We start from the raw sequence: 23,971 nt of genomic DNA on the forward strand, positions 1-23,971 counted from the left end.
TTTTTTTTTTTTTTTTTTTTTTTTTTTTTTTTTTTTTTTTTTTGCCAATCATAGCTTTGATTCTTTAGCCTCAGTTACAGCCATTGAGATTTGTGTTTGGACCAGTCAGAGCCTTATCTCTTAGCACCAATCACAGCAGTCCCTCTGTCAGGAAACCAGGGGAAATGCCGTCCTCTGGCCCACATGGAAATGGTTGCAGGGTCATTTAGGTGGACGCTATGATAGCAAAGAGTCTATGGCCCTAGATGACACTGCTTCTTTAAGGCAGAGCAAGCAGCTGTGGTATTCATGTCTCAAGGTGTCTGTGGAGTGTTCAAGACAGCTAACAACGGAATAATGCTAGTTTGACTCACTTGTTTGATGGACAAGGCTTTTACTCAGGTGGCCAGGAAGAGTCTAACAGCTGTCAGTCGTGGCATCATGTTACCCCATTCCATGCTGTCTTTACTTAGGAAACCAACATGAGAAGGAACATTTGCAGCAAGAATATAAGGAACTTACCAAGGACATGAATAGTAATTTTTAACAAACTCAGACGATGCTAAACACCTTCCCAGCGCCAAGGAAGAGGCAGGCCCCCTTCATCTGTCTTTGGATCCCAGCATGGACTGTGGAGGGGCTCCCTGTCCCTTGTCTTTCCTGAGCTTCATTCTTGATAGTTCAGAAAGGCTAGCAGGCTGCTACTCCTCCTGTGGTGGCTTTACTCCAACGAGAAAGCAGCCCTCTTCCTCCAGGCATACCCTTGTCCATAGACTCTCCACCTTGCACAGCCTCAGGCTTAAGGACTTTGAGGGGATATTTTCCAGGGGTTCAAGAATCTGAGATGGGTGCTAGTGCTGATGGAGGCGAGGGGCCTCTCACTAGGACAGTGGTCCTCAACCTGTGGGTGGTGACCCATTGAGGGGGTGTCAAATGACCCTTTCACAGGGGTCGCCTAAGAACGTGGGGGAATGCAGATATTTACATTCTGATTCATAACAGTAGCAAAAATACAGTAACGGAGTAGAAACAAAGATAATTTTATGGTTGGGGGTCACCGCAACATGAGGAAGTGTATTAAAGGGTCACAGCAGTAGGAAGGTTGAGAACCGCTGCCCTAGGAGGTCCGGGGACTGATGCTCTTCTTGGTTACCAGAGGTAGGGCCTCTCACCACCCCACATGCAGCCGCCTTTCAGTGGGGTCTCTGCTTTCCTTCCTGGGGTGTTCTCTGGTTTGTAGGAAAGAGGCACAGGATGGGCACATTACCAACGGACTGCCCTCCCCAGTAGACGCGCCCCAGGGAGGCTCTAGGAACCGCCCTACTTTTAATAGTATTTTCATCCCATGACCCAAGGCTGCGGGTTCTCAGCAGATCCCAGGAAGCAGCCGCTTCCTTAATTCCCAGAGGAGTCAGGGAAGCGAGGGAATGACCCTTTCGTGAAGGTTGTGCCATTCACTTGAGAGGTGTCACTGGTTGCTCAGACAGCTCAGGGCCCGAGGCTGGACATCATTCATCAAGTACACTGCAGTGCAGCAACCCACAGGCTACCAGGCTGGCCTCTGCTGAGGAAATGTAAATGTGCGGCAGCTGCGTGCAGCCAGCGGTGTCCAGCATTTTAAAAAGGTCAATTAAGAAACGGGTGATGGTGGTGCAGCTAATGACAGCCCAGAGAGGGTTGATCAGGGCCCCGGAAACAGTAGGGCTGAGACCCGTGTTACTGGGATTGAAGTGTGGAAGTGAAGTGTGGCGGGGAGGAAACCTATTGTCATAAGCCATAAAGCACATCTGAGTTTTGCAGTGAAGATGCTACAGCTGTTTCCCTCCCTGGGCAGCACGGAGAACGGCCTGTGAGAGGAGTGTTTGGCCCACGGAGGGGACGGCCGCAGAAGCTTCATCAATCTGCAGACAAAGTCATTACCCAGCTTGCCTCTGCGCTCATGCTATCCCACTCGGGGAGCAGAGGGCAGGTGCTGGAGGGACGCTCGGAATGTGGGTCGTGTTCCACAGCTCCGTATTTTAAGCTGGGGCAGCCTCCTCAGCCTGTGCATGTGTGAGTGGGTGGACAGGTGGGAGGCTGGGCCGCCCCGGTCTGTGCTTGCCTCAAAGACGTCCGCTCCTGGCTTCCGTGGACATAATGCAGGCGAGGGGTCAGACATCTCTACTGTGTCGGATAAAAGGGAGACACGAAGCCCTTACACAAAGTCTATTTTGGCCGGTGACAGAATTGGCTTGTGGCTGGGGAAAGGGACTGCGTGGCACATTTTTTTTTTTTTTTTTTCCTTTAAATCTAACAAAAGGGTCTTCGACTAAGCGCTAGGCTGCTAGGACAGGCTTCATTGTCACAGCTACCTCCAACGGCAAGAAATTCAGCAGAGCAATGGGAATGCTAATTGATATGCAAAACAGGTCTAGGGGTCCTAGAAGCCGGATCCTCAGTTCCCTGCAAAAGCGAATGAAGACGTGAGCTAAGGCGAGGTGGGAGCAAGAACTGCCGTTTTGCTTTGCTTTTTTTCATTTTGTAAACCTAGCTGGGAAACTATACAGATCTTAGGAGTTAAAACAAGAAAGAGGATTGCATCAGGGAGGGTTGTCTTTCACACACCGGATATTTATTATTAGAAAATAGCTTCTATCAGCTGTCAGTACCAAACAAGTTGAAAGGAGCGAGTTTCTCAGTATGGATTTCCTCCTTAATAATATTTAAATAAACAGCTCACTGTGTGGCGAGTTGCCACGCCTTTTTTCCCTTTAAAAACTGAATAACTAAATGAGGTTTAGTACAAAACACCCTTCAAATGTGACTGGTTCTGCAGTAATTATGCTGTCTCCTTGAGGAAGGGACGGGAAAGAGATGGAAAAGACCATTCAAGCTATCAAGTTAGCCACCGGAAGAATCCACAGTAGAAACTGGGAAATGAATTAACTAACCCAAACAAAACCCATCCAAACCAAGAAAACAGTTTGTACATTGGCTTTTCAATTTTGATTATCATCTAAATTATATATTTATATATATATTTGAAATAGTAAAAAAAAAAAAAGGAAGAATTGAATTGCATCCTCAGCAGGACAACCTTCCTCATATGGTAAAGAGGTGTTCAGAAAATCCCATACAGTATCTGCTAAATAGACACGTTTGGCAGCTTAGCAAGTGTCATATGAGTGCAGCATCCGTGATTTTGAAGTCAAACAGCATTTGTCTCCTTCTGGCCGAATTTGTTCCTCAGGCTCCATGGTAACATGGCTCCAGATGTTCTCAGACCCACACGACTAAGGAAAGGGCTTTGGGGTGGCTCAGTGCATGGTCCCAGTGCAGACTTCCAAACCTCAGACAATGAGTCCACCAACTGACCATACAGATATCAAACAATTGTCTCCTTTGAGTTCCTCTTGACTGAGTGGAGACCCAGCAAGGACTGCTGGTTAGAAGGTACGTTGACAGACTTTGGAATGAGGAGAATCACCCTCTGATTGGTCCGACGCCATTCATTGTACAATCGACAGTGGTACCTAAATGACACCTGGGGTAGGAGAGAAGCATGAAAGACTCAAAGGTGGCAGAAGTTGGCCATCAATTCAAGAAATAAACATGTCATCTAAAACAGTACCAGGTTGGGCAAGGACACTGGGCAGCAGTCTCCAGAAAGCAACTGAGTGCTGGTATGTTGGGTATGCACACCCCCCCCCCCCCCGGGGCTGGCACGTGGCTGCTCCCTTTTCGCCTCCACATACTGGGGGAGATCAGGATGTGAGTAGGAGAATGGAGTTTTTTTCTGAGTTGGGATTAATTTCTTAGTGCTGCCCTGGCACCCAACGCCTCAGTCGTGAAGAAGCCTGACATGAGAGACAGCTGCAGGCCCCATCCAGCTGTGGACCCCAGGCGATGCACCTGCCTGTTCCTCACGTTGCTCATTTCCAGGGGAGGTGTGCTGAGATATCATGTACTCTCCAGCAGGTTCCACACAGCACAGTATAAAAGACCAGTTAACACTCAGGAATAAAGGACACCTTTTGTCTTGTGCTGTGAGAGTCTGCGATGCTGTGCTCTGCCTGACCATGGTGTTGAGTCCTGTGGTCAATACCACCCTTCCTTGTCTTTCCCCATAGACTCCAAGTGTCTTGGGAGCAGGGTCTGTGCTGTGTTTGTCTTTGCAGGCCCAGTCCTTCTCACAGTGGCCCACACTCTGGAAGTTACTGGAATGAGCTGAGTGAGTGACTGAGAAGAGCCCTTGCTTTCTGACCAAAAACTGCTTCAAGCTTCAGGACCTAATTGTACCTAAAAGCACTTGCTTTTTCTCTAAGTGCTTTAGAATGAGACATTCAAACTTTTTTTGTTTTAGAAAAAGCTGGCAGAAACTGATGGCCTGTCCAGAAAATTCAGACTATATGTTTCAAGGTGTACTTTTTTTTTTTTTTTTTTTAAGAAAAGACAGAGTTTAGAGTTTCACTATGGAGCCCTGGCTAGTCTATGTAGGCCAGGCTGGCCTCAAATTACAGAGATCTGGCTGCCTCTGCTCCCAAGTGCTGGCATTGAAGGTGTATGCCACCAGGGTCAGCTGAAGACATACTTTTAAATTAGGGGTGAGGGCTGGAGGATGGCTCAAGGAGGAAGGCACTCACCACCAAGCCTGAGGACTTGAGCTCAATTCTTGGGAGCCATTTGGTGGGAGGAGAGAAGAAACTTCCCCGAAGTTATCCTCAGAACAGCCCTTCCCCCCAAACTTTGCCAATAAATAAATGTAAAAAACAAAAACAAAACCAAAGCATCCAGCTGGGGTAGGTTTCAGTTTGAGTGCATGTTGATTCCTTATGTGTGCCCTTAGGAAGATGACTGTGAGCTCAGGGTAGTAAATTTCCTGAGTCTGGGCTTTTTAATAGTCTTGGGTTTGGGAGGTTCTGAGACCCCAGGAAGGATCTAGAGGAGTGGGCTGATCTAATGGTTTGGGCTCAGTGTCTCTGGAAATATAGGAGAGCACAAGCTTTGATCAAAAAGGCTTGTTGGCCTCCATGGCAGGACCAGGAAATCCTAGGCCAATGCTGAACTTTCTGAGGTGAGGAAGCAGAAGCCCAGGCTGAGTTCCCTGGGAGATTTGATAAGTTTTCAGCTCTCATGAATGTACTTCCTCCAACATGCCCTGGCCATGCTGGAGTGGGTCCACCTTTTTAAAAGCTCGATTCTCTTGTATCTGTTTCACCATGTTCCTGGAACTGGAGAGGCCGCTGGGAAAGCCTAGGACAAGAAAGATGAGGGACAGAAGCAATTGCTAAAGGTTTAGCAGCCGGAGGAGTCTAGAACCTGGAGTATGTGCTGACAGCTGGATCTCAGATCGGCGCCTCCTCCTTCATGTTGTGCACATTCAGCCACTGAAGCTAGCAAGGTGAGAAGTGACTGTGGGGACAAGCAGGCAGCAGACAGCACTCGGGGCTGGAGTGCCCCTCCTCCTAAATCTGTGAGGATGCTACCCACAAGCTTGAGTTTTCCTGTGTGTGAAACATGAACCCGAGGTACTCCTAAAGCACTTAGCGCACTTGTGCATGAACACCAGTGTTCTGGACCTGGGATTTCTTTAAAGATTCTAAATATGAACAGGATGATAATAGCTCTGTGACAACTTCCTAAGAGGCTGGGAAACTGAAGAGAGAGTGAGCTGGCTCTCAGTGTGCTCATGGACCAGCTGCAGGTGGCAGCTCCTGGGAGCTTGTTAGAATATGAACATTCTGGCCCCCATCCAGACCTATGGAATCAGAGTATGTCTTAACAAGATCCCCAGGTGATCCAAAGGTATGCCCAAGCCTGAGAAAGAAGTACTGCTCCAACGGGCACCAGGAGTCAAGGACTTAGCAGTTTTCCTTGGTCTTTGAGTAGGAAATTAAAAAAAAAAGCTCACTGTGCAGACAAACAGATAAACAGATGAGACCATATTAATCTATTTAATTACTGTTAACTACCAAAGTCTGCAGGCAAATCCAATCAATGAGAACATCTTGAAGATCTTTGTCAGGGAAAATGAAGGAAGTTGAGCACAAGGCAGAGGAGACCACAGGTCTGCAGTGGCCCCAGGCTAATATTTGCTTCTGTTTCCAGATGTTCTAAGACACCCTCTCCTTACAATGTAGTATCATAATGAGGAAAAAGTAAAGCTTAACTTAGAGAAATGAAGAGAAGTGAGGAAAACTAACTGAAGAGATGCTGGGATGAAAAGTAAAGAGCCTCATCTCCATCTTAATTTCTGGGGTTTTAAGAAGAGGGTAGGAAGAAAGGGTATAGAAGTATTATTTAAAAACTGCTATTGCTTTGAGTTGATTTCCAAGGTTTATTTGCTTATCCACCTCAAGGACAAACTTTTCTCCTGGATGGGGTTTGTCTACAATGAGCTCTGATCACATGGAGGGTGAAGGAAGGTGACGTTAGCATCCATGTCTCCTTTTCAGGGAGGGAGACAGCTAAGGTGTTGAAAGCCTGTGGTCACAGCAGGCTTTGGGAAATCTAATCTCCAGAGGCTGAGAGATAGGGACAGGCATGAATGGAGACCAACCCAGGTCATAGAAACATAACAACAAAAACTAGTCATTCACTCCCCGAAAGAACAAAGAAAATGTAGTTGTAAGCCAGCCCCACAGAAGTGTGGGCTGGCAGGATGTAGCACTGGAGGCTCCTTGTTCACATCCAGAATTTAAATGACCAAACCATGGGACAAGTGTAGCCATACACTATGGTCCTCCAGACACTGGGCTGGGCCTTGTAGCATCACTAATGCAGCATGTGGAGAGATGCCCATGCCATAACTCTGGACTCTTCAGCCTACACAAGGCAGACACCCAGTTCACCCAGTGTTGTCATGCCTCGGAAGCCCCAGTTCTCAGCTGTCTGCCTGTTCACAGACTTAAATTCATATGCCTTCTCCTACATCAGTGGCTCTCAACCTTCCTAATGCGGTGACCATTTAATACAGTTCTTCATGTTGTGGTGACCTCCAATCATAATATGATTTCATTGCTACTGTTATGAATCATAATGTAAATATATGAAATGCAGGATATCTGGTATTCGATTCTTGGAAAGGCTCATTTGACTCCCAAAGGGGTTGCAACCCATAGGTTGAGAACCTCTTGCTCTAAGTCATGGCCAGTGCAGACTATTATGGGCCTGGCTTCCTGAGATCAAGATGGATTTTTAGAACAGAGCGGATAGCCTGGAGCAGGCCTCTGAATTTGCAATATGACAGGGCCCTTGTGGCCAGGACTTACCAAAGGCACTTTGAGGTCTGTAGTGTGAGTGCTTGTCCCTTGTCAGAGCACCTGGCTAAGAAGCTCTTCCAGGAATGGCCCCTCTGAGAAGCAGGGCCTGGACTGATGCTGCGTTTGTTTATCTGAGACATTTCCACAGCATATTCTCCTTAAGCTTGACAGCTTGTTTACAGTGGACTGCTGCCGGAGGGCACTTTCCAAGTGCTGTCAGCTCCTGAATTACGGCTTTTGCCAGGGCTGCTCAGTACAGCATTTATCTGGGAAGGGAATTATTCTATATTCAGTAACCTATTGCTGAGCTGACTCCACAGTGTGTGTGGGTTGTTTTTTTTTTTTTTTTTTTTCCACACCAGCCAAGGCAGAGGAGAGTCATTCCTTCCCTCTTGCTACTCTGCATTTCTCTGGAGGGCTGGGAGACGGTGGCCATTGGAGGAGCAGGGAGGATACAGAAAGATGACCCCGGGCCTGCCCTGTGGTGGGTACTTAGACACGTCACCAGATCTGATGGCACTTTGTTTTCATGATAACCACAACCTGGGAGGCAGCAATTATTTCCTCCATTTCTCTTTGGGTAAGAAGGATGAGTAGGAATGGTTAAGTGTCCTCTGTAAAGTTAGTTAGCTGTTAGGAGGCTGAAGCTTGGGTTTGAACCCCTGGCTTCTAAATGTAGGTGCTACACAGTACTGCCTTGCAAAAGTGTTCTGGAATACGATATGCCGTTGCAGAATAGCCTAGCTTAAGGTACATTTCCTACCCAAGTCTTCCTCTCATCTGAGATGGAAGATGAGACAGGGCCACAGGCATTTTTCTCTAACTATTCATCATCTTTGTCTTCTCATTTCTCCACCCCTCCTCCTTTCTAAGCTGGCAGGTGTACAGAACATTTCAAGACCTCAGTTGGATCTGGAGGACTGACATGTGGGCTTCACCTTCCTTCACTTTTCATCATAGTTATGGTTCTATGAAAAAAAAAAAATCACAGACCCCAAAAGGCCTGGATATGGCATAAAAAAATTCAACCGAACAAAAAAACTCCTTTGTGTTTAATTATTACTTTCCAAAGTGGTTTCCTGTGTATTCCTTTATTTCAGCCTCATAACACCAGGGGAAGCAGGTCAGGATAGAGAAAAATGAGGCCCCGGGAAGTGATGGAAAGGTGTGCAGGTCACAGCGTGAGATGTAGACGGCTACCTCTGTGTCTGTGGCGTGTGTGTCTGAGGCCAGAGCAAGGAGTTGGGCGTCCTAATCCATCACCAGCATTAAGGGTCTCTCGCTGAACCAGAGGCTCATCTGTTCAGCCAGGCTGTTCAGCCAGGCTGTTTGGCCCGGAAGCTCTTGTGCTCTGTCTGTTTCTGCCTGCCTCCCCTGTAACACCTCCATCACAGGCACACCAAACCACTCCTCAGTTATCTGGGATCTGGGGACCTGAAAGCAGGTCACTTGTCCTTGTGCACGCTGAGCCATCTCCTCATCTCTGTTTACTTCCTTATTTCTAACGCTTCTCTTGTCACAGTGGTGGCTCGGGATCAACTTTCCTTGTTTGATTTATAGTGGAGCAGGACACACCTTAAAAGCATGGACCATTGCAGGAGGAAAACATAGTTCCATGTGGGGCTTCATTATCTGGGAATCGAATTTCTGAACCAACTGGAAGTGTTGCTGGGAGCTCTTAGCATCAGAATGCACCCATCTAACTATTGCTGAAATCATGTCCCTCTTCCAGAAATGTGTCCCATGACCATCTGAACAACACTATGGGAGAGGAGGGCCAGGGCTGGAAGAGCTCATGATGTGTAAGCGGGAAGTCAACAGAGGGTCTGATTGGCAGCGGAAGGGAGGGAGGGAGGGGGAGCCAGGAGCACTGTGAGGTGCTGACATGTGCTATGGGATATGGGAAGGGTGTACTCTTGACAGGAAATACTACTGAATAACAATGGAACTTGTTCAGAGTTCAGCTGAGCCCACACAGGAGAGTCATATCAGGAAGCAGGGGGCTGGCCGTCCCTTCAGTCCTTCAGCTCTCATACTGGACAGCACAAAGAGGGAGCCAATGGTGCATTTTGTGGGTGCTTCCAACTGGTGCCCCAGCAATCAGCTTACAGCAGGAAGTTAAACGAATGTAAAAGGGAACGCTTAACATTTTTTCCTCATACACAGCAGGAACACTTATTGGGAAATGGCTTTTCTTCAGTGGCAGCAGAAGTCTTCTCAACTAGATAAATTAGTGCTTTTATGGGCAGCAGAGTCAATATCCCAACACACAGAATAATCATCAGGCAGAGTGCAGCGCCACATCCAGCAAAGACTTTAAGGCTGTGTCAGGATGCAGGAAGGGAACAACCAGCAGGCAGGATTCATGATTTGTGCAGGGGGCTGCAGTGCAACGGTCTGCATTGCCTACCAGGAGCCCAGCAAAGGTGAGAAGCAACTGGAGAAATCAAGCGCCATGCCTTATGCCAGTTGGAATCCTGGTCCACCAGAGAGGAATGTGCAGGGGGTGTGTCTGAGTGGTGAGGGCTGGGAACCTGGTTTTCTTTATTTCATGTGCTCTTCCTTGCAGTGTGTTTGCACATTCTCAGTCATACTCTCAGCGCCACCCCCACCCCCAACTCCTGCAAACCACCTCTGTGCGCCAGGGCAGCATTTGAAGGTCTGTTGTCAACTGGGTAGGTGGGAGGCGCTGCAGATGTGAGGGGGCCTGCCGTGACAGTACTGCCAGCTCCAGCCACCCAAACCCCAGCCACAGGCCATACTCACTAGTGTCCAGAAGAGGTAAATCGTGAAGAGTGCCACAGTGAGAGCAATCAGTCCCACGGCTTCCAGCCGGCTACTAAAGTGCAGGTGGTCCACGGCACCCCGCAGGCACAGCCAGCCTGAGATGGTCGCCAGGGGCGTTATGAACAAGAAGCACACCATGTCTCCAAACAGAGTCCGCTTCTCATGCTGGGGGCCAGGGTTTTTGAGCCACTGCCAGAAAAAAGAGACAGAGAAAAAAGTCAGGAGAAGGTTGGACAGCAGTGAGGGGCGGAGGCGCACTGCTCTCAGGCTGCCTTTGCTTCAGGATATGGGCAAAGGCACTTTTGACCCACCTAAGATGATAAGGAAGCATTGAAGACTTATTCTCATGCCTCTGTCCCTTGAATAATAATGACTACAGTGATTTATAATGTCCTTGCTGAGGATGACCTGCTTTTTGTGAAAAGAGTTCCATGGCTACTGTTATGAATTGCAATGATCCTGTGAGGTGGAGGAAATGTTTTCCTGCTGTGTTCTGCAGTGAGTGGCCACCAGGTTTTCATATGTGAAGGCTTGGGTCCACGGTGGTGACATTGGGTACTGTGGCACTCTGGGAGGTGGTGCCTTAAAGGAAGGCAGCTACAAAGTGTTGCAGGATATTTGATCGCATTGTTGAACTGTAAAACCCTTTCTTTTGTAGAGTGTGGCTCAGCCCTAGCACACACCTTTAATCCAAGAGCTTTCTGTACACAGGGTTTAATAAAGTTAACTCTAGGTCAAGAGGCGGAGCAAGAAACCAGCTGGCAAGGATTTAGTAGTAAGGAGAGACTTCGAATAAAAGGTATTTAAGACAGCCTGGAGGAGGAGTTCTTGAGCTCTTTAGCTCTTTGGCTTTCTCTTCCTAAGTTGTTGGGTGAGTGAACAGGCCTTTACCTCCTGAGCCAGCTGCTGAGCTAGCAAGCTTTTGGCCTTGGGTTTTTGGCTCTTAGCTCTTTTTCTCTGGGTCATGAGCTCAGTAGAAAGGTGTTTTTCTTCTGGGATGTCAGCTGAGTAGGAAAATCAGCTGGGTGCTTTCTTTGTCTCTCTGAGTTAGTAGGTGTTCACCCCAGCATCTGGCTCCTGAATCTTCATTGGCAAAATCTAACAGTTGCATTTTTTTTTTTTAATAAAACAACAGTTTATCAGAATCATGGCCTCAAGTGAGATCATGGGATGTGGGCTTAACTCCTTTGCTTCCTTAAGATGAGATCACCTGCTTTCACACATGTTCTGACCCTGTGCTGCCCTCAGCAGAGGACCAAGCCAACACAGCTACAAACCTTGGACTTGCACTTTAGAAGAAGCAAGACTGTGAATAAAACTTTTCTGTTTATTAGTTAATTTCTTCAGGTATTGTAGTGATGGGAAGCAGACCAATACAGAAGGCAAAGCTGAGGCCTGAGACCTGTGCTCACAGACCCTCGGCTTTCCTGTATCTTGATTCTGAGAATGTGTGCAGAGTGGGGTTAGCTCAGCAGGCCTGTGCTGCCGAGATCCTGCAAATCCCTAAAAAAAAAAATCTGTTGGCAGGACTGGCTTTGGATTGGCTCTTAAGAAAAGTCCGAATCGTTGTAACAGTTTGTCTGATGAGCATTTTGCATGCCCGAGGCCTCAGGGCAGGGTACCAGATAGTTTATGCCAGTAATGAGGTACATACTTAATGTTTAGTTTTATTCTGAGGGTCTGTAGTCTAAGTGAATGAGGTCAGTAACACAGGTATTCTACACCTATGTGATTGACCCCAGTGATTCTAAGCCTCGGATGAGCTTCCTTCCAGACATTGTACAGACATTAATGCAAATTACTGCTAACATTAAAACATATCTATGTAAGTATGGTGGCTTATGTCCACAGTCCTAGTACCTGGGAGGAAGAGGCAGAGGAATCATGAGTTCAAGGCTATCTTCCACTATGTATGAGATTGTGTCAACAAAAACTTTTAAGTACATCCATGTGACATCACTGGGAAAGGACATGTGGAAGCTGGGACTGGGTCCTAATGTCTTGTTTTGTTCTTCCTTTTAATCTGGACCCCTTACATAATGGACCATAACCTTGAGTGGGACAGCTTTTCTAAGTCCTGGGGTCCCAGGGAATCACTGAATCTGAGGACAGTCTGGGGCACTCTCAGCACAGACACTGGGCTAACTCCACGAATTCAGTAATGCTCCCTCTGTTGACTTTTCAGACCCTAATGTCCTCACTTAGGATCACCCCTGACACTTGGTCAGTGCAGACAGATTGCGCATTAAGACTGGGGATGAGAATTTCTTGTTGAAAGACTATGAAGGGAATGTGGGCCCTGTCATCCCACTCGATGACTGCTGAAGACAAGGACATGCTTCTTCTAGCACAGTCTGCAGTCCGCAGTGGGTTACAATGCAGTTCTGCATTGTCATTGGTGTCAGCATACTCCAGTGAAGCTTGGTGTCTTTCCTACAGATTAGCATGAAGCACAACCCAACCAAATGGACGTTTCTAGCTCACCTGTCCCCTGTAGTGATAGAAGAGGCCAACGAGCCCTGACAAGTGAGGTATTGTAGGACAGGTGATGGGGTAGGTGGACTGACATGGTGGACTCTGTCTTCCATCCTCTCCCCACCAAACAAGCAAATTCCTTCACTGTCTGTCTGTCAGCACATGTCTAGTGCTGCCATTTGATGGCCCCAAACAGGGGCCCTGCAGGATGCTGAGGAGAGACCCAACTGGCCAGGGTTGCAATTCCTGCAACATTGTGATGGGCTGACAAGGGAGAATGGGAATGACTGAAGTAAGAGGGAAGAAAGAAAGGGTCATATGTGAGGAAAGAATAAAACAACAGTCATCATACAGACAGCAGGCAAGCTCGACTGGCAGAAGCCCCGAGGACAAGCAGAAGGGGCAGGAGGATGAGGCACAGAACAATGTGTGTGGGAGGGGTTCTTCTGCATGTTTTCCTGGACCCCAGCACACTGGCTTCTAGTGATAACACTCTTGAAAATTGGGCTGAGATGCTGAACGAAGTCAATCTCAGCTCCAAAGTATGCATGAATTAGTATGAGGACATGGATAAGGGGGAGTCCAGTTGTTTGTGAATATTAATCCCACATTACGAATATTTAGCACAGATACCCAAATGATCAAGTACAAATATATTAACCCTGCCATGTATCATCATGCCACCTCACATATTTTAGAAGCTTCCAAGAGCTCTCACTAATTAACATTTTCTTGCCTAAATACTGGCACACCTAAGGAGTGGAGAATAGAAATAGGTCATCATTATCCCAATTTTACAGACTCAGAAAGGTTAAATGATTGAGCCATGTGACACAGAGGCAGAAGTCAGGCTATCTCCATGATCATCCAGATATGTTATTAGAGAAAGTATTTGAAAATTTCAATTGCAAGATGTTACGCAGGTTCCTAAAACAATAGTACCTTAGAGGGAACAATAGTTCCCTTTAGAGGTGGGTTTTCCCTGGAAGCAGGCAGGAAGTTGGTGCACCTACCTCTATACCCTGGTTACAGGAACACGGTCCCCAGGAAACATGTCACACGTGTTCAGAGGCTGGCTGGCTTCCTCACCTGCCCTTCCCTTTACTGGGGAATTCTTGACAAGTTTTATTTATTTAGAGACAGGGTCTATGTATCTCTGGCTGGCCTAGAACTTGCTACATAGATCAGGTTGGTCTCTAATTCACAGGCTTCTGCCTCCCAAATGCCAGGAATAAAGGGGTGAGCCACTACACCTGGCTGGACATTTTTTTTAAACTTTATTACTTATCTATGTGGCTTCTGACAATGCTCTGTGCAAGAAATGACCCAGCAATGAAAGGAAATAATTACGAATCGGTATTTACTAGATAAATGTATATTAGATTTCTATCTATTTACCTTACATATCTTTGTGTGTGTGTGAGTGCAGGTGTGTGATACCATGGTAGGTGTATAGAGAGGTCTGAGGACAGCCGTGGGTGCTGGTCCTCTTTTAGCACCTTGAGATGGGGTCTTTTAGTTTACACTGGGTATGTGAGGCTAGCTAGTCCAGGAGCTTCTGGGATTTTTCCTATCGCTGTCTCCCATCTTCTTGAAGTAGTATGGGGCTAGAGGTGGGATTACAGATAGGACTACTGTATCTGGGTTTATGAGGTTCTGGGGACCCAAACTCTGGTCCTTACCAGTAAACATGGAAAGTGCTTTAATCACAGAACCACCTCTCCAGTCCCATCAAGTAAAAGAAACACACAGGGGCTTAGGATTCACTCAATGGCAGTGTGAATGTGAGGGTTCAAGCCTCACTACCCCCCTTCCTCCACAGAGGTGAAAACAAGTGTATGATAGACACAGTGGAAAGTGCGGCTGCCTGTGCCCTGTGTCTTGTGTTCTAGTTGTTCACTGATCTCTGGATCCCTGAGAAATGTCGAGCCCACTTTGTATGTCTCCAGCTGTACTTTATTAGTACTGTTTTTGGGGAGGCCCTGATTACTGTTCTGGTTATATTTTTAGTACTGTTATGCAAGGTATGTGATTTCTTTGAATATCATGTGCCAAACTCACCACTCTGAGCAAGAAGAGCGGCAGTAATATTCTGTTGATAAAAAAACAAGGACAAATCGCTATATAAACCAATATAGAGTTATTCACTCAAGTAGAGTTTATAACAGAGCATTTGATTAGCTTAGATTTCTAACAATATGAAATTAAATAAATAACAGGTTTTACTTAAAGTAGTAATATCAAGTGATAATGTGTGTCTTTTGTTTATAAACATGGTATACTGATGATCAGAAAAACTTCCCCTGGATAGAATATATACTCTGGTCCTATGAATGTAGATATGTTTATACAGACATAGAGACTTATGTTATGGTATATTGCATGGACAAGGACTAGAAGGATACTTGACAAAATAGCAGCTATTCTGCACATGGAATTATTAGATTATGATTGGTTTAAAGATTTTACAAAATATATTTTGTTTTCCTGAAATGAGCATGGACCACTATATCTATACATATACATATATACGTACATATACATATATCTATACATCCTTTTATAGACAATATACACACAGAGACACATATTTGAAAAGGTAAGAAGGGAAGGGAGAAGAGAGGGCAAAGGTGAGAGGGAGGAGCACAGATACACAGAGGAACAGAGGGGAGGGGAGGAAGAGACTGAAGATAGCAGACAGTGGGGTAAGCAGGTACCCCAGAGCAGTAAGAGGCTGTAGTGTCCCTAACTTCAAAGATACTGACCTACGGGATCCGGGAGCTTCAGAGCGTAGCTAAGGATAGCTAGCAAGTGAGTGGGAGAGGTGGGATTCAAACTAGCCTCCACTTTTGTTCCTTGCTTTCCATGTTAACATCTTCATTTTACATCAAACTATAACTATATATGAGTACATGTGTGTGCTGTTTTTTTTTTTTTCAACTTAGGAGAGCTATGATAAAATCATGTTAACTTTGTGGCATGCAAAGCAAGGGTTTGGCGGGGGTATGTGCTGAATATTTGGCTGCCCAGGATGTTATCATAGTAATTCTACAAAATTTCCTGGACTGCTGCTTTGATTGATGTGAATTCTTTTATCTAACCAGAATGAAGTCCAATTTCTGGGTGTTTAATCGCAGCAATATTATCATGCACATAATATGGCCTAATTCATAACAGGTAGGTTGATCTTAATTACGGTGCCTTTGCTTTTCCAGTTTTTGAATGGCTTCTGCTTCTTCAACAGTTACACTTAGCATACGCTGAGCAGAGCGCCCATTCTGTTGTGGTGTCTCATTCCCTAAGCATGCAGCAAACGGCAGGGAAAGAATAAGCAGCCTTCATTTTCCTGCTGGGCCTCATCTACACTAGCAGTGCCCAGGATAGTGCTTGCCCACAGAGGGTGCTTAATCCTAAACCAATGATAACAGCTTGTTTCCTGAGACCACACTGTGTGCGCCTGATATTATTTTATATGTGGCATATAATAATTCACACAATAATTTTTAAGAAAGGTAAGCTATACAAGAGTAGCCTTGACTTCTGTCTCAGGTAGTCTAGCTCTAATGAGTGTGCTCATAACCATTCTTCTATATCCTCATCCTTAGCAAAAAAACTCAAGATAGAGAATAGAGAAGGGAGAATCATACCTTAACAGTTCTTATCAGTACAAAGAATGTCTGCTCATGGTACTTGCTTTGGCATGAGACAGGGCCATGGTTAGCTTTTGCAGCTAAAAGGCTGGTGCTGAACAGTTTAATCTTACTCCTGAATTTATGCCTGGTAGTTAGTTACACTTTAAAGGCCAAGGTCAAAGCTGGTGAATACTAATCTGTATGGCATTTTTGATCTGGCCAGCCCACTCCTGTGGCTGCCAGGGGCATTCTTCCTGCTTTGTTTTCTCTGGCACAATAAAAAATGAGGCATGCAGGTATGATGACTCATGTCTGTAATCCCCGCATTTGGGAGGTAGCAGTCAGCACAGACTACTGAGTGAGATCTTGTCTCAAAAATCCCAAACAAACAAATGAATGAATCAACCAACCCATGAAGCAGATAAAATCCTTGTGTTGAAATACCCAGCAGTGAGCTGGGCTGCCTGCTTTTCTATGGAAAGCTTATTATAATCACTAACTTGTTCCTGAGTCATGATGCGGATCTAGTCTTTGAAATAAGTTTGACGAACAAACGAACCAAGGAGAACCCAACTGTAATTAGCAGAGCAGGGCCTGAGACAGTCTAGGGAGTTAGTCTGGTATTCTACTACCCGTTGCACAGCCTCACTCACTGTCTGGGATGAACCTTCCAGGTGGGTCAATTGTGCACTGAACCATATCAGAGTGTCACTATGTTAAGACACTGTCTTAGTTAGGGTTTCTATTGTTGCATTAAAACACCATGACCAAAAAGCAAGTTGGTGAGGAAAGGGTTTATCTGGTTTCTACTTTCACACTGCTGTTCAACATTGGAGGAAGTCAGGACAGGAACTCAAGCAGGGCAGGAACCTGGGGGCAGGAGCTGATGCAGAGGTCATGGATGGGTGCTGCTTACTGGCTTCCTTCTCATGGATTGCTCAGTCTGCTTTCTTACAGAACCCAGGACCAGTAGCTCAGGGATGGCACCACCCACCAATGAATGGGTTCTCCCCCATTGATCACTAATTGAGAAATGCCTTACAGCTGCATCTTAGGGAGACATTTTCTAAACTGAGGTTCCCTCCTTTCAGATAACTCTAGTTTGTGTGGTAAGTTGACATAAAACCAGCCAGTACAGTTGTTATCTGGAGGATGGACATGAGGGGATAGCAGCCTCTGACTTGAGACTTCGAGTTAAAGCTTAAGTCCTCAAGCTCCGAAGGACACCTTGTACTAGAGCCAGATCACATTTTGGTGGCTGATAGTTCCCATAAATTACACTCCTCTCACAAATCTCCTTAATTGGAAGCCATCTTGAGAATGAAAGAACCTGGTAGAAGGATACTTGCAAGTTTCCAGAGCTGGGGTTGAGTTTCAGTGTGCACTTACTCAGGGGTCTTGTTTGGATGTGCCCTATTAACTTGGCCCTTGGGAGAATTACTTAGCCAGCACTTGTACTTGGGACAGTTCTTACTTTAGAAGTGCATACATTCTGGGCTGAACTGTCTCAATTTGTCCGTGGAGCTAGAAAGTGAGGAGGCAGTGTGATGAATGAAGGTGTCAGATCCTTTGTGCGTCTAAAAGCTGAAGGGAAAATCTGAAAACCACGCTTTTTTGCTTGCCTGAAACAAAGCAGAGAACATGACCACACAGGGTTCCCAGTGTGTGAGTCCCTGAATCCCCAGGCTGTCCGTGCGGATGTTTCCTGGTCAGCTGGATCTTGGCAGAGGGAAAGCCTGGCTCTGGGGACGCTAAGGAGATGCTCGCTGCAGTTGCCCATGCAGCCATCCTGGAAGAGCGGCACCTCACGTCAGAACTTATCAGACGATTGCTCAAGCCTGGGCCTCCTTCCAAAGCTGCAGCCATACACATCCAGCAGCCCACTCGACATCGCCACTGAGATGACTAACCGACAACTCAAATGTCATCCGTCTAAGAGAGCCAGCCGGGCTTTTAGTTCCAAATCTTCTCGTTATCAGTAAATGACAACACTGCTATCCTACTCACGTAGGAGTCCTGTTTCCTTTCTGTGTCTTGTAGCTCTTCCGGAAGTCCTGCCAGCACTCCCTCAAATTGACAGCTATGGTTTGTGCATTCCACTCCACCCTCACTGCTACCAGGTCAGTCTGAGTCCCTATCATGCCCTGCCTAGAGACAATATACTTCCTGGCTCCCTCCCTGGCCACCTTACAGTCCAGTCAGAAACAGTCATTGTCATCTAGAAATACAGCCCGGGACATGCTCTCTTTAGTTTCAACTTCCCAGCAATTAGGATAAAATCCAACCTGCTGGGAAATACAGGGTCAGACCTCATCCTGCCCTGCTTTTCTGACTATGTCTCCCACTAGCTTCCCCTTCACGTTAAACCTTTATCTGTAGCTGCCCTCTACGGAGAACAGACTTCACCCCTGTTCTTGAATGGTTAACTCCTTGTCATTTAAGTCTTAACTCAAAGACATCTTCTGATTGAAAATGCTTCTTGTAGAGCTGGGGGAGGGTTCAGCAGGCTAAGTACCTGGGAGAAAAGCCCGAGGACCTGGCTGTGGATCCCCACTTCCCATGTCGAAGCTGAGCATGGTGTGTGCTCCTGCGACACACACACACACACACACACTGCTGAGTACATTTAGTGCAGCTTATGCACATGCGGTTTAAGGGATGATAAGCAATGGGGGCTCATCTCTGGAAGAGGCTAACTCTCCTTCCCTTTATGTAGTTACAGTAGTATTCTAGCAACACCCCAGTAGTTTTTTTCCTTTTTTTTTTTTCAAAAGTTGAAAATAGATCTTTTTCATACAGTATATTCTGATTAAAGTTTCATCTCCTCCAACTCTTCTCAGATCTTTTCCACCTCTCCATCCAACCAAATCTATACTCCTTTTCTTATTAGAAAACAAACAAGCATCTAAAACTAAAATAAATAAAATAAAACAAACAGTAAAAAAAAAAAAAAAAGGAAAACCACAGGAAACATATAGATGTAGAGACACACGTGGAAATGCCACAAAAATAAAAACTCAGAAACCATAGTATATAAGCAAAAGACCTGTAAGTTCTATGAGACAAGAGAAAAAGAAAGAGTCAAAGACAAAAGCCCTCCAAAAATACCATTGAATTGAATTGTTTGTTTATTTTTAAATATTCATTTTTGGGCTGGCCATGGTGGTGCATACCTTTAATCTCAGCCCTCGGCAGGCAGAGTTGGATCTCTGAGTTGGAGGCCAGCTTCTGAACAGCAAATCCCAGGACAGCTAGGGCTACACCGAGAAATCTGTCGAGGGCAGGGGCATACTACAACAACAAAAAGCCCCAAAACTAATAAGCAAAAAAGCTCATTTTTAATTTATGTGTGTGAGTCTGACTGCATCTATGTATACTTATCATGTGCGTGCTCAGTGCCCACAGAGCCAGAGGGTGGACCTCCTGGAAATGGAGGTATGGATGGTCGTAAGTCGCCATGTGGGTGCTGGAAACTGAACCCTGGGTCTTCTGCAAGAGCAGCCGGTGTTCTGAACCACTGAGTCATCTCTCTGACCCTGGGGACTTTGTTCTTGTTTATTCATACATGGCTTGACCTGAAAGCAGTGCTGGGACGTGTTAGATACTTAATGAAAATGAACCAGTAAATAAGCTGTGGGTGGCCCTGACCAGGGGTGATCCTGCAGTATTAGTTAGACTAATTAAATTGACTGGGAAGGAAGTGTTTTGTTGTGTGCAAATACCAAGTCATCAAGTTCATTGCTTTTAGTCTTCTAGACTAAAGACAACCATATATAGAAAATCTCACTTGATTTCTGAGAGAAATAGCTACTTTGTTGTTATTATAAGATAAAACCTATAGTTTCTATTCAAGTGTTTTTCTAAGATGAAAATGACCATGGAACGCTGTCTTCCCTCCCCCCCCCACCCCAGGTCATGAAATAGCATGAGAAACCCAGCAGAATTATTCAAGGTCCTTTGTAGTCATTTGGTTACGATTACTCTCTCTCTCTCTCTTTTGTGGAAACTACCTTGAAATAATTAATTGAAAAGTCCATAATAGGAAATGTCCATTTAAAAATTAAACAACTCTAGTTTAACCAAAAATATGCATTGAGTGTTTCTCATGTGCCCATAGATTTCCTCAATGTAATAAGGCTGGTTGGTATCATTATTCCCATGCCAGATAAAAAATTAAGGCTCAGACAGTCAAGTAGCCTGTTCAAGGTCAGATGCTGGCGAGCTTCCAGCCTCCAATTTATTAGCCCTTCTTTCCCTTCACTTTTGCTTTACCTGAAATCTTAACCCTTGTTTTTCATTCTTTCCTTTGTAGATCACATTGAGGAGGCAGTAGGCAGGGGATAAAACACAAGCTTGGCAGAGGAGGTGGGACACTGTCCATTTGTTTCCATGTAGTTTTCCTAGATACTGTGACCTTTATCAAGTTCTTTCACCTCTTGGGGAATAAAAAGTGGGAAGGTTCAGCCCTCCCTACTTGACACAGAGATGATGGAGAAGTTGCAGGTTTCCATTTGAATTGAGAAAGTCATGCTCAACTAGAGAGCATGCACATCCTCCCTCAGGCTGCCCCTCTATGAGCTCTGGGCTTGTGCAGCTTACTCTATACCTCTCCATGTGTGGAATAAGCAACTTGACTCTTACAAGGCAGATGATGGAACAATGAACTAACCACCTACCACTCCCATGAACCCATGCCCCTTCTCAGATTGGGCCATACCAGTATGCAGCAGCACCCATGTAATTGATGCTAATACTACCTTCCTCTTCTTCCTTTCCTCCCAGCCCCAATCCAAGCTATCAGCAAATCCTTCCTCCTAGTGTTCATGTCTCTCTAATGGGATTACTTCCTCCTCCAACCTGAGTAGGGGCTCGCTGCTAACTCAAGCTGGCCTCAAACTTGGGATTGGTTGGCCTTAGCCTCTTGCGTGCTGAGACTGATGGCAGGTGCCATTACACCTGGCTTTTAATGCCATTTATTAGTTTTTCCCAAGCTCCCTTTTTCTTTTCTTTTCCGAGCCACACAGCAATCTTTGATACTCTTCCATTCCTGTTGTCCCAGAATGCCAGTTTTTATAGAGTAGCAAGACTGCACCACTTTTCTTACTTAAAACTCCACATTTGCTGAAAAGTCTCACATGGTTTTGGTATTTGCATACACAGACCCAAGGCCTCGATGGTAGGCTTATAGGATCTATGGTTTTGGATGGGGGAAACAGCATCTTTAGTTTTACAAGCTTAACTGTAGTTGAGCCTCCCTTTGAGTTATGCAGAAAATCTCAATGTCATTAGCAGCACTTGTCACCCCAAATGCCATAGATATTCCACATCACTTCACAACTGTTGCAGGCAGTTTGAAACATTGCTATTTCAAAGTTAATTACTTGGTCTGCCACAAAATATATTAATAAAGAAAAATTTGCCTTTCATTGCATCCCTGCCTTTTAAATATTTTGATAACTACATTTTAATGTAATTTATTTCCTTCATATTTTTAATGTAAGTCTTCTTATGCAGTTAAAAATACAAGGCTCCTACAGAAGCCAAAGGGTCCATGAAGAAGTTTAAACACCTCTAGACTCCCATTTCTGCCTTGGGGCCTTTGGAGTTGTTGTTCCTTCTGCTCAGAGTTCCTCTATCCCTGCTTCTTTCTCATGGGTAGGCTTTTCCTCACAGCTCCTTCTTCTGAGGACTTCCCAGACAGCTACACACCTCCACTCCAACCTTCCGTAGTACGAGCAACTGTTTAATTCTTGTTTGACTTTCTCACCTGCAGAAATGATCTTGTTTGTGTTCTTTTTAATCCAGTACCTTCTCTTCTAGCACATAAGCCCTCTTAGAACATTACATGTACCTGGCCCATCCACAGCTCTATTCCTATTGTCTAGAATACTTAACTTGCACCTGATAAATACTAGCTGAAGAAATAAACAAATACTTGCAAACCAGAGAATCTCTCTGGATAGAGAATTAAAATGAACAGAACTGACACACACACACACACACACACACACACACACACACACACAAGCATGTACATACACACACACACACACACACACACACACACAAAAGCATGTACATACACACTCACAGTTTCCCATCAAATAATGTAAAGTAGGCTTTGATGGGAATGCAGAATCCGGACTGGCTGATCTTGCTGGCATTATGCATACCCTAGCACAAGGAGGGATGACATCTTCTCAATGTTCCTCTTGAATCAGTGGCTTAAACCCCCAGGCTATGCTGCTGCTGGTGTCTCATAATCTTGCTTGATAACTCTGTGCACCATTTTCATAGGGAGCCCCTACTGCAAGAGTATTTTGGGCTGCGCTGTACATCTGCATTTGTGACTTGTGAGCTTCTCATGCTCTCAAGCTTTCAGACATGCTCCTTATTAGGCACCTCACTGAGAGACTGAGGAGTCTCTCACTCGCTGCCTAGCCACCTATTCTTCCTGCTTCTCCAAACTTTCTGTGAATCTCCCATGGGTGTTAGGTTATCAGAGCAGGTGAGGATGTCGCACTCTGTCACAGACAGGAAGGCAGTATTTCTTATTTTGGTGGCATGACCTTATTATGTTCAATGGCTATAGATCGACTTGCTGAGTAGAGGTGCCTTCAGGGAAGGCATTTTTTAAAAAATTAATTGTTTGGTGGTGGTGGTGGTGGTGGTGTGTGTGTGTGTGCGTGCGTGCGTGTGTGTGTGTGTGTGTGTGTGTGTCTGCCATGTATATATGGATGCTTACAGAGGCCAGAAGAGGGTATCAGATTGTCAGATTCCCTGGAACTAGAGTTAAAGGTCACTGTGAGCACTCTTACATGGGTACTGGGAACTGAACTCAGCACCTCTGTTAAGAGCAGTGAGTGCTTTTAATCACTGAGTCCTCTCTCAGCCCCAGAGAAGATTTTCTTAAGGGGTAAGGGTGGGAGCTCAAATAACATGAGTCATGACTTCAGGGACTGCCGTGTGTAGGAGGACATGGAGGATTGTGACTGGATGAGTAGTTGCAGTCTGTGGGAAACATCCACCGCAGCTGGGAGACAGACACATTCTGAGCTTCAGTGGTCTGGAGATATGTGAGGTGTCCTTATGGTAGAGCCAAGTCAACCAAGGAAGAATCCAAATTAATGAGTAGCCCAGGCCCCGTGTATGTGCACCACCAAATGGTTGGCTCTCACCCAAGACAGCAAATTACCCTGTTTGTGGTTCATATGATATAATGTTGCTTTCTTGTGGGAGAGGAAGTCAGTTTTCAGACTTCGGGTAGTTTATGGGTACTGGACCCACTTTTAGAAAAAGGTGCTTTTGTTCTCTTTTAGTTCATACAATTTTTAAGGTGAGGGAGCTTTGACTTATAGTGAAGAGCTTGAGGAAACCCATCATCCCTTTGAACATAAGCTTTACCAGACTCTCATATATCCCAGAGACACAGGGGAGGGTAAGAAGCAGGATTTGAGAATATTTCCCCACATTTTCTTAAGATAGTCCTTGATCTAGCATGATTCTCTGGGCTTTGAGGAGATGGACAGTAGGGTTTGGTTGCCTGACAATAAGATTTCTCCTTAGACTCTGAGCACCACCCACCTGCTAAAAAACTTCAGAACAAAGAAAGGCTCAAAATGTGAGATTTTAAGAAATGAACTCTATAAGACATAAGGCAGTAGAATTATAAAACGAATAAATTGAACTTGAGGAAATAGCTTGCTGAGGAAGGATAACAAGGATTCAGATATAAAAAAAATAAATGTACAGATTAATTCCATCAAATGAGAGAAAATATGAGCAAGGTTTCATTGTCTTACCATGATAAGGAGAGAGCCAAACTTCAAGAGGGAAAAATTACTACCATCCCTGTAC

At 45.4% G+C, this 23,971-nt stretch overlaps 1 protein-coding gene across 3 annotated transcripts in view; it reads right to left on the reverse strand.

The window, feature by feature from the left end:
- Window positions 1-2,568: 2,568 nt before the first annotated feature.
- Window positions 2,569-23,971, reverse strand: part of Marchf3 (membrane associated ring-CH-type finger 3) — a 158,103-nt gene continuing 136,700 nt past the window's right edge. For all 3 annotated transcript variants that reach the window (XM_055622953.1, XM_055622955.1, XM_055622954.1), the window contains exons 4-5: window positions 9,987-10,196; window positions 2,569-3,502 (exon numbers count right to left, since the gene is read on the reverse strand). In XM_055622953.1, coding sequence (XP_055478928.1) covers window positions 3,344-3,502; window positions 9,987-10,196 — 369 coding nt within the window. In that variant the 3' untranslated portion in view covers window positions 2,569-3,343. The remainder of the gene's footprint in view (window positions 3,503-9,986; window positions 10,197-23,971) is intronic.

The sequence above is a fragment of the Psammomys obesus genome, unplaced genomic scaffold (genome assembly GCF_907164565.1).
Source record: "Psammomys obesus unplaced genomic scaffold, mPsaObe1.curated_primary_1811, whole genome shotgun sequence".
Lineage (NCBI taxonomy): Eukaryota > Metazoa > Chordata > Mammalia > Rodentia > Muridae > Psammomys > Psammomys obesus.